The 11,565-nt window shown below is 28.7% G+C and overlaps 1 protein-coding gene across 1 annotated transcript in view; it reads right to left on the bottom strand.

The window, feature by feature from the left end:
• Positions 1 to 609: 609 nt before the first annotated feature.
• LOC127290341 (tax1-binding protein 3 homolog) overlaps positions 610 to 11,565 on the bottom strand; it is a 114,256-nt gene continuing 103,300 nt past the window's right edge. Inside the window, exon 3 of the mRNA XM_051318842.1 lies at positions 610 to 1,032. Coding sequence (XP_051174799.1) covers positions 844 to 1,032 — 189 coding nt within the window. The 3' untranslated portion in view covers positions 610 to 843. The remainder of the gene's footprint in view (positions 1,033 to 11,565) is intronic.

Genomic DNA, 11,565 nt, shown 5'->3' with positions numbered 1-11,565 from the left:
ATATTGGATTTTGGTTTTTTCGATTTCAAAATTTGACTTTAAATTCGGATTCAGAGTTGAAAATACCATAAATAACGTATGTGTGATGTAGATCTACTTGTTTTTTGTGCTTTTATCAATATTTTGTACACGTACGTCTATAGACGTACCTCACATTGAAAGTTCACTATAAAATGTACGTCTATGGACGTACCGAGACGTACCCTTACACTCAAGGGGTTAATTGATCATGATATATATGTCAAACTTATAACAATATGTGATAAATGGAAAATTACCTATAAAAAGTGCCAAAATTGCAAATATTTCATTCACATGAACATCTATGACTTCGTTTTTGCGTTTTTCGGGTTTCTGGACATCTGAAGTGTATAATTAAAGATAAATAACAAAAAGGAGTAAAAAATTACCGACACAATTATTTTATTATAAGAATAAGTTAGTTTTTAAAATCATTTTCCTTAAGGGGCTCCAATTGGAAGAAATAATTTTTTTTTTGGATAGACTTAACTAAAATAAATGTTCATTAAGGTGAAAGTAAATTTATTGTTTTAAATTTAAAGTGAAAATAATATAGTAAATTATAGTGTAATGTAAAATAGAAAAATGTATACGTAATATGTTTAATTTTTAATTGTACAAAAAACTTGAATTACATTTACATTATTTAAAAAATTGTATTGCGCTAAAAGTAAAAAATTTAATATTTAACATATAATTCACATGTTTCTAGCACAAGTTACAATATACTTTTAAAATCGTATATTACCTTCAAAGTATTATAACATCACTTAAATATAAATAACTTACATAATAAACAGATAAATTATATTCTAATACATTTTAAGTGCTAGTGACTCCTTTCCGAGCTACTAATAAATTTAGAACAGGATGCTTTCTTATTTGTCCTACAGCTTTTTTATGAGTGACCATAGTGAAATCGTATCCATTGCATTGCAAAATTTTATCGTGCATTCTTAATCCACTTTTTGAAGCTGGAGAACCTTCATGAACTTCTGTAACATATATTCCCTGAAAAGATAAAATAAATTATATAAATTTAAAATAAATAGTGAAATAGTCAAGTTTTATTTCGAGTCAGACTCGCACATTTTTATTAATAACTAGAAAATCTGTTAAGATTTTTAAATTTTTCTTGTACTGAATTTTTTTTTAATAAAATATCCAGAAAAAAGCTTGAATTTGCATTCTTTAAATTAATATAATTCCTAAAATAATTAACATATTTTAACGTTCATGGGTTAAAGTTCGTGCAAAAATTGTTAAAAATGTAAAAGATTATTTTTTAATGTGAAATATTTTAAAGAAATTTTTAAACATTATTTTATAAAAATGGTAGAAATATAATATTATAAAATAGGAGAGACTGGGGCTAAATGTTAAATTTTCGAGAAATATTTTTTTTTGAAACCACAACCCCTAAAATGCATAAATATATCAATCTTTCTTGTAGGGTAGTTTGTCCTCAACAACTTTTCATAATAAAGTTCTTCATACTTCCACGAAAAATATATTTTTTGTCATTTTTTGAGAGTTGTTAAGAAGTAAATAAGTTAAAAAATGTAGAAAACAATAAATTTAATAAATAGAATGTCCGTGTTTTAATTCCATTGATTATTTAAGAATATCATAATTTTTTACGTACCCGAACCTTTCATGAAAGTTTTTAACGTGGACACGGCCTTAGGTATCGTTCTTCAGAGCGAGTAAAAAATACAATTTGCTAAACATTGAACTCGAAAAGCAACCGAAACATATAAGAAATGTGAATAAAGTGAAAAAATGACATTTAACATTTAGCCCCACTAATTTTTTAACATTTGTAGGCCAGTCAACAAAGACAAAAAGTTCCATTAAATGAAAACAGACTGTTCTAAACGGATTTTGGTAGTTTGGGGGATTGTATAAAGGCCCGTATAGTTTGCTCTCGATTTTCGGTTGCGGAAAATGTTAAAAATAAACATCAAAGTTGGCGAAAGGTGTTTTTTTGGTGCTCGTTGCTTTCCTCTACATTTCAGAGGAAAAAGTTGTGATTAAAAAAAATAGTATAAAAAATATAGTATACCTACAAAATGGTGGGTCGAAAGTTAAAATCGGATTATTTGTCAAATTTTATCCAAATCCATTAAAACATGTTACTATCCAGAATAAATTGGATTTAAATATATTAACACGTTCGCGATTATGTTGGTCAGGACGACGCATATTACTTTCACGTGGGGTACTTTCTAGAATTTACCCCCTAGACTACGGTACGGACGGATACTAGGGTCGTGCACGCTAGGTCGATTATTATTCGTAATCGGGAAGAAGCTAGATATTGGATTCGGTTCCAATATTCATGCCCGACACGAAGCTAGTGCAAAGTAATATTCACTAGGTGTATCCTCCACCCAAGAAGCGTCTCGAGATGGGGAATCGACCTAGTGCATCATCTTTGTCAAAAGAGGAGCGCCTTTACTCGATAAGGATGGTCCTGGTGGATGTGAGTAACCTAGTTTACCAGTCTTCCACGGGAGCGCCCATAAGAATTCCGGTTTACCAGGAGGAAGGAGGGCGAAGGGTGTTACTGTTCCGCAGGAACGCCTACAGGAACAAGTACAGCTCTTTCTAGAAAGTGAAGGAGGCTCTGGTGTTTAGAGAGACGCACGTCTACTGAGCACCAGGTAGCCAGGAGTGAGTCGCTTCCAATTGTCAGAGAAGCACCTCTAGTCGAGTCGGAAGAAGACTGACGAAAAAGGTGCGAGACAAAAGGTATATCACTAGCAGCTAGGTGACAGCGAGTGGTGGGGGAAGAAAGTGACACTACTGCTTACGCTGTCTACTTTTTCTCTTTTCGCTGGGCGACTATACTATGATAGTCTATCGTTACACATGTTTCTATATAGAGGAAAATTTGTTTTCACCATGTTTAAAAATTTAATAAACGAAAGGATTACAAAGCTTCCTCCACGAGGAAGCAAGAGGGTGCTATTTTTAGTTACAAACAATTGCAACTACTGGGCCATTTTTTACTCTATCGAGTTGAAATAAAAGCCATTGACTTTCTTTTTTCTTTAAAAAAACTTTTAAAAAAAAGAAAAACGATATAGCTTAAAGGGGGGGAGATAATTTTTTATTTTCAAACAATTCCTGACACTATAATTATTAATATTTTTTAGTCAAATTTACAGTTCTGAAAGCTTAATTTACGTAAAGATAAAAAATTGTAAACAATGTAGGAAATTTTTTTCTTATTTATAAAGAGGGCCAAAGGGAGTTCATTATTTTTCCCGAAGTCGGAGTGGGAGATCTCAGTAGCGTGGATAGACGCCCGCCACAAAAGTAAAATTCTACATTCAAGTTTACAAAAGTTGTTGTAAGTCAGTTAATTATTAAACGATTTCAATCTTTCTTGTTTTGATTTCTTGTTATCTTTTCTTCTTTTTTAAAAATGACTATAGATTTTTAATACAATTTTTTTTACAATATTTAAACAATTTTTTTTTAATAACAAAATATTTTCATTAATTCAAGCATATTTATATTTTTTTTAAATTGCATATAATTGTAGATGTTTTAATGTTATTTTATGTTTAAAAATTTTTTAAATTATTTATACATATTCATTTACCACTATATAACTTTTTTACAATTTAAAAAATTATGTTTTATTATAGTTTACTAATGATTTGCTGCTTTTTTAATGTATATAATACAAATTACTATTATTATTATTACTAAACTATAATAAAACCTAATTTTTTACATTACAAAAAAATTTACATAGTGCAAAAACGAATATGTATAAATAATTTAGAAAAATTTTAAACCTAATATAACATTAAAATATTTATAATTATATGCAATTAAAAAAAGTATAAAAATGTTTGAATTAATGAAAAAATTTTGTTATTAAAAAAAATTGTTTAAATATTGTTAAAAAAATTGTTGTATTAAAAATCTATAGTCAATTTTAAAAAAGAAGAAAAGATAACAAGAAAGATTGAAATTGGTTAATAATTTTTTTAATTGCAATTATTTTTTTGAAAAAATGTGCGGAATCATAAAAGTTACTGCTTTTACTTGTTATTTAGAACATAAACAACAGAAAATTTTTGAATACCCTGCATAATAAAATTTTTTTTTGATAATAAATTCGAGATAAGATCGAAAAATTAAGCTTTTTTATATTAAATACACGCTTGCGAATAAAACATCCCCAACTTCCGCGCTCTATTTAAAAATATAAGGTGTTAAATTCTGCTCTAAAGTGTGTACTACAAGATAGGTATGCACATTTTCAAATTTGTAACTTTTAACACACATATAAGCGGCACAGGGATCATGAATTATATTTCACCATCAAATGACATAGGCCTGCAGATTTAAAAACTTTTTCTGTATGATAAATGCGACTAAGTGGAAAATTCGTTAAAGGAAATTTTTGCGCTGAACACGAATCCGGTGTTCAAAATGCTCTATCACGTCAGGTTTTTAAGAAAAACTTGTTGCTAAAAATTTTCCCGATTCACAACCCCTAAAAACAACCATTAAATAAAATGTTTTTCTATAACGTAATATCGCTAGTCGTTTTTATTACGCCAAATTGATGTAGTGGTGTAGCGTGTGTGTAGGACTAGTACAATTATCTGAAAGTAATGAAAATATTGGCACTTTTTAAGAATATTTCATTGTCTTTTTTGGTAGTCCGCAATTTAAGAAACTAAAAATTCAGAAAAATTATTCCATTTCCTGAAAATATTATGCTGCCGATTTAAATCCATCTTGAATATCTAAATTTTTATATTATATTCGTAATCAGCAGTCCCAGAAATCTTTCACTAAGAAGTTTTAAGCGAATTTGTTTGATTTTTAACTTTTAGTCCACCATATTGTATCCGGCAATTTGAATTTTTAAAATCTGATGCCATATTCGTAATTAGCGACCCTAAATCTCCCAAATAACGATTTTGAAGCAAATCCGTTAAAATTTTAATATTTCGCAGGCCATATTGGATTTGACATTATGAATTTTTTAAAACCAACAGCAAATTCGTAAACAGCGACCTCGAAAACCCCCGAGTGTCGATTTTCAAGCAAATCTGATCAAATTTTAAAAATAATTTCTGCCATATTGGATCCGCCATTTTGAATTTTTAAAAACCAATAACGGATTCGTAATCAGCGACCCCGAAAACTCCCAAATGACGATTTTCATGCGAATCTGATCATTTTTTAAAAATAGTGTCCGTCATATTGGATCCATTTTGAATTTTAAAAATTTGATGCCGGATTCATAACCAGCGACCTCGAGAACCTTCGAGTGATGATTTTCAGACAAATTTTTTAACTTTTTTGACTTTTGGCCGAAAATTGGTGTTCCTGGAACACTGTGTATCAGAGTGGTTTTCTAATGTGTTTTTGTTGTTGCAATTAAAAATTGCGTATTACGTCAGGATTTTGAAATATTAATATTAATTGTTCAATTGCATTGTAACTTTCCAGAAAACTTCTTTGGACCTTAATGAGCAACTTTCTCACTGGAAGTTTGTTGCTGGTGAAAATTTACGAAAATTCCTCACAGGGTGAAAATTGCAGTTCATGAATTTTGCAATGTCTCATTAAAAAATTAATAACTTTTTTATTTTTAATCAAAACAACTTTTTTCTTTTTTTAGTCACTCGTAGAATATAATTACACGTATTTTCGTTTTTGTTTCATTAAGAAATTCGTAAAATTGTTTAAGCTGTCGCGAGTTGAAGTCAAAAAAACAATGAAAATTTTCTTTTTTTAAAAAACAGTTTTTCTCTTATATTAAAAACTGGAAAAAAGTGGTCTAAAATTATACATCGAATTTTCATAATATGACAGTTTTATTAAGTGTAAAAAATTAAAAAAAAATATTACTTGTTACATATTTTAATTTACAAGTAGTTTAGCGATATTCACGTTTTCTCTCCCCTATACGATTTTTTTTCATTTTTTATTAAAAAGTAAGAATTTACTTCAAACTTTTTATACCTAAAAGTAGATTTTAAACTATTGAATAAAATTTTTTATTACTTATTTATTATGGATTATCTTGTTGGCATGGACACATGAAAATACCCCTACTTGTGATTGGCGGATACGATATCTCCAATTTAGGTCATCGAAAAATAAAATTTTCGATGAAAAAAAAACGAGATGGCGGACTTTTTTCATTGTAGATCTTGTTCTTCAATATAAATTGTTGAAAAAAATGATAAAATATTACTAAAAAATTATGATTGTAGTTCCGATGATAGCGGTATATGTGTAGAGTAAGCCATAAAAGTTTAGCTTAATCGGCGCAATAATTTTTTTAGGATGTCCACCAGGTCATGAGATAAAGCGAATTTACGAAAACATGTCCCTTTTCAAGAAAATACTCCCTTACGCATCAGGATATATTATATACATGTATATATGCTTTTATATACATATTTACATACGTATACAGTAATACCCCGGACTTACGCGATAGGTGGGACCGAGCGACGAACGTGTAAGTCGAATTCGCGTAAATCGGGGTTTAAGGTATTAGTCGCGCGCCGGCTCTAACCAAAAGTTTGTCTTGAGTCTGACTCAGTCTGTGCTTAGCAAGAGGTATAGTTCTGAGTCAAACTTTTTGAAGGGTACAGGTAACTTCCACTCAGAGCGCCGCGTTATCGCACGTGTAGAACTAAAGTTTTGATCGCGGCAACGTCGCAATCTGAATATTATTAAAAAAAATTCAAATATGCTTCTTTAAAAGCTATTTTTGAATTATTTATGATTAATAATTATGTATATAAATGCTTAAACTTTTTAAAAGTATGAGACTTACTAAGAATAATTAATAATTAAAGATGTGAATATTATTAAAAAAAATTCAAGTATGCTTCTTTGAAAACTAATTTTTAGTTATTTATAATTAATATTTACATCAATAATGTATTATAAATTGGTTTATAAAGTAAAAAATAAATATTTCATCAAAAAATGTTTTTATTTCTTAACTGTTGAAATATAACCAACCAATTTAACGTTTCTCATTCTTATTTTTCTTAAAATATATGATTTAATTTAAAAAATTAAGAATTATTTAATACTAATCTATGTTGTGAAATTTTAAATATATTATTTTTTTATTCTACTCTATGAGATATTCCTACTTTCTAACTGTGTACTTTGCATGATTTTGAATTTTGTATGCATTCGCGCGCTACAGCGTTGCCAAGTTTACTACTTTCCAGCAGTGGAACTTCATATAATTTAAAATTTTGTTAACTTTCTCCTAATATATTTATAGTTTGGTACGGTCAAAAAATTTCAGTTTTTTTGTATGCATTCGTTTCATGAGAATGTATTATGTGGTAGTTTTATTTAAAAATCTGACGACTGGTTTTCATTTAAATAATTATAAAGCAAATTCCTTACATGCATTAGGTGCTCCGTCCATGTAAAAAGTATCAACTTTGAAATGATATTTTAAAGCTTAGGAACGGTCAAAATCGATGGGATTGGTCTTATTTTGTAGATAATTATGTCAGAAACACTCATGCAAAATTTAAAAAATATCTGACGAAAATGATTTTACGCGACTAATACCTTAAGTTTTCATATAAAATAAACACAATAATTTAGAATTTAAAAGAAATATGTTTAATAAAATATCAAGTAATAAAACTATTTACATTTTTATGAATAAAAACAACGTAAAAAACGATAATAAATTATTTATTAATTAATTACGAGTTAATTCGCGCGGCCATAAAAAAACCGCGCATCTCCGAATTCGCGTAAAACGGGGTAGCGTAAGTCGGGGTTTTACTGTATGTGTACTTTTAAATATATTTATATATATGTGACGTTCCATGAGGAAAGGGACCTTAGCTGCAAAAAAATGAAAATTGAGTTTTTGATATCAGTCGATAGATCTTGAGTTGCTCTTTCAGATACAAAAGTTAAAAATTGTACTTTTCTATTTAGTTTTTTTGTTATAAAGCATTAATCATGACCATGTTAATCGCGTTCCAGCACGGACTACAGAAACCATCCCCACCACTTCTACACTAGTATACTTGTCGTAAGCGTGAGCTGTAGGAACGATGTAGTAGTAAGGTGGTGGGGCTGATTTTCGATGGAGGGTCTCAACCAATCAGGGACGCTCTACTTTAAATACCTTTTCTGGAAAATGCGTCTATTGCAGCTAAGGTCCCTTTCCTCATGGAACGTCACATATACACTGTAAAAAATAAAAAAAATTTACATTTTGAAATAGTAAAATTACATTTTAGAAATTATGTAATTTTACTACTCCTAGTGAGGTATTAATACACTTTTTAAATTTAGAAATACAATCGAACTTGTAATTTTACAACTTTCGTAGCGGGAAAAGGACAAAACGTTGTAATAGTACAAGATTGTATTGTCTTTGTGTGAGTTTCCAAGTAGGTAAGAAAATGGACCCTCTTTGAAAGTGACAAAAATACTCTATAATGCACAAGTACACAAAATTGTAGTCTTATATTTTTTTGTGGAAATTTACATTTTTAAAAATTAAATAAACCCACTCAAAATAGTAAATTTAAAAAACCCAGTAGTTTTTCAACTTTGAAAATGAAACAAATACAATTTTCTCACTTTTGCATATAAAAGTAAATATACTCATTTGTCACTTTAAAAGTGATAACCTAAAATTTTTTGCTCAATATATTCCTTTTTATTCCTTTTTATCTCGTCACACACATATTAATATTATATATTGTAACTCAAATAATAATAATTTGTTACAAATAAATGTTTATATAAATTTGATTATTTGTATCATATATTTTTCATTGCAATGAAGAAAAGTAATAATTCTATAATATAAAAATAAATGGCAATTAAAATATTTTTAATACGATTGCACACAAAAAATAGCATTGGTAAAAATGACTGAAAATATGTAGTTAAAAAAAGCAGTTAAAAGTACCATATTCAGAACCATTTAAACTAAACTCAGACATTTGGTGGTACTAAATTTTAGTAGTCAATTTCACCTAGTCAAAATTACTAATATTTGTAGTTGAAATAACTGTCATGTGATTTTAAATGGCTTTACAACATATTAATAGTTAAAACTACTGTTAGAAATTGTTATTTTTAGGATTTGCGTGTAGGTGAAAGAAACATTTCTTATTAGTTGCAGAAAAAAATTTGATTTACTGTTTTCATGTAGTTAAAATAAGTGTTGAAAATAGTTATTTTTATGATTTATGTAGTTGAAGAAACCATTTCTTCCTAGATGCAGTAAAACCATTAGACTTACTGTTTTATGTAATTAAAATAAGTATTACAAATAGTTATTTTTATAATTTGTATAGTTGAAAGAATGTCCTCAAATATCATGCAAGCCATCTTAGCGTGCGTGCGTGGTTAAATGGTTAAGTTGTCGGCTTGCGAATGTTAGGGTCGTGCGTTCAATCCCCAGCGTTTAGGGATTTTTCTCTGTTAGGTATACAAAAATTAAATAACATAAGGCATATATAAACGAAAGTAGTAGGGGAGAGGGTGAAAAAATGGATCTCAATACTAGTATTAATAATAATAATTTTACTACTTTGAATAGTTTTTTTTTCTAAATTTTACAGTTGATTTAACCGTTTTTACATAGTTGTCTCAACTACTTTTTGTTAATAGGCGCCTCCTAGAACTAGGAGAAATAGTTAAAATTTAGTCAAATTTACCATGATTTTTTTTCAGTGTATAATATTTAAAATTACCGTGTGGTGTACTTTTACACTACGAGATGTAAATTTACAAATTCTAAAAGTAAAATTCCCCATTCTAGATGCTGTTATACTGTTTTATGTACTTATACCACTTTCACAGTAGGTAAGATTTTGGACCTACGTAGAAAGTGGTAATGTTACAAGAAATATTTTTTACAGTGTATGTAAATATGTAGAGGGGGTTGGATTTTTTTCATTTTTGATGAACATCAACTTTTTCAATCTTCAACTTTTTTCCTTTTGTATTTAAAAAAATTTCAGTCTAATATTTTTTTTAGATTTTATCCTACTTTTTGAAGATAATAAAAGTTTTCTAAAAAAATCAAAATTTGACCCCTTTTTAAAAACATTAAACTAAAAATTCATTTCTTTCAATTTTTGACCTTTATTATTTTTTTGAAAAGATTTTAGTTCCAAAGCTGAGATTTTTTCCCAAAAAATATGTAATTTCCAGAAGGGCTTTTTTTTTGTTTTCGAATAATTAAAAAAAGAGTAAAAAAATTCAAATACATATTGCAACAATCAATTTTCGCTGAAATAATTTAAAAGTCTCACATAAAACAAACTGGGTATAATTTCTTTGCAATAATTTTAGTCAAACCTAATAATCGTTCGCTGCTGTGGCGATGAAAAAGTAATAGAAACCACGGAGGAATGGTAAGGAGACCGATCTCTGCGTTTGAAAATGTCAGAAAAACATGTACGATAAGTGCCAGATTCAGTGCATTGTACTCAACTGGCCAAAGTAGTTGAGAATGCGCATTGGACCTCAATTTTGACAGATGAAAAGTGTGGTTATGCGATATACATATATGTCACAAAAAAATCTTAGTGTTCAGTGATTATTTCAGAAATTTTATTTACCATTACGATATTGTATCTCCAAAATCATGTGTAAGTATATAATAATGTATGCTATTGGAATATTTAAAGTGTCAATAAATTGAAGTAATTATTAGAAGAATAATGGAGCCATAGTAATTACAAACATATTATTTATTATGTATGTCATGAAAAAGATTTTTCTTACATCCTGGCACACAGCACGACATTTTAAAATAAACATTAATAATAATTATTAAAATAATAACACATAACCCCTTCATCACAACACGCATGGAAGACTTGAGAAATATACGTCAGCCAGATCTCACTCGCACACTTTTTGCGAGAAAAAGAGACAGCATATGGCTAATGCGCATGCTCAGCTACTTTGGTGGTTGAGTAGAATGCAGTGAAACTGGCATTTATCGTGCATGTTTTTCTGACATTTTCAGAAGCGCTACTACAGCAAGATCGCCCAGATAACAAACGTGTCTGGCACGATACAGGCACAACGAGCGGCGGACCGTGTCCCTGCTGTAACGCACCTTTTGTGCCACCTACTTTATGACAAGACCGACTGTGCCAGCATCGTGCTCGCAATATTCCTGACATATTATCCGGATCTTTTGTCCAGGATATATCTGCCAATAGGCTTGTTTAAATTTCTGTTTTTGAATCTTCATTATAAATAAAAAAAGTATTACTTTCACTAATAAAATTAAATAATTTATAAATAAATTAATTTTTATTGATATTTTATTTTTTTGTAGTGATAAGCAAAACAAGTTTGCAATAATTTTTTTTATGGTTCAAAATATATAAAAATATAAATAAAAGAATAAATCTAGGGATAAGAGAAAATAACAAGATTTATTAAAAAATAATTCACAAATTTTTAAAAATGTAGAATACTTTTTAAAATATCTAAAAAATCATGAATGAAAAATTTAAAAAGTAA

This window comes from Leptopilina boulardi, unplaced genomic scaffold, assembly GCF_019393585.1.
Source record: "Leptopilina boulardi isolate dan_hultmark-lab unplaced genomic scaffold, ZJU_Lbou_2.1 LbouV2_60, whole genome shotgun sequence".
Taxonomy (NCBI): domain Eukaryota; kingdom Metazoa; phylum Arthropoda; class Insecta; order Hymenoptera; family Figitidae; genus Leptopilina; species Leptopilina boulardi.
The sequence above is the reverse complement of the archived record's forward strand: the minus strand, read 5'-3'. Positions and strand labels throughout refer to the sequence as shown.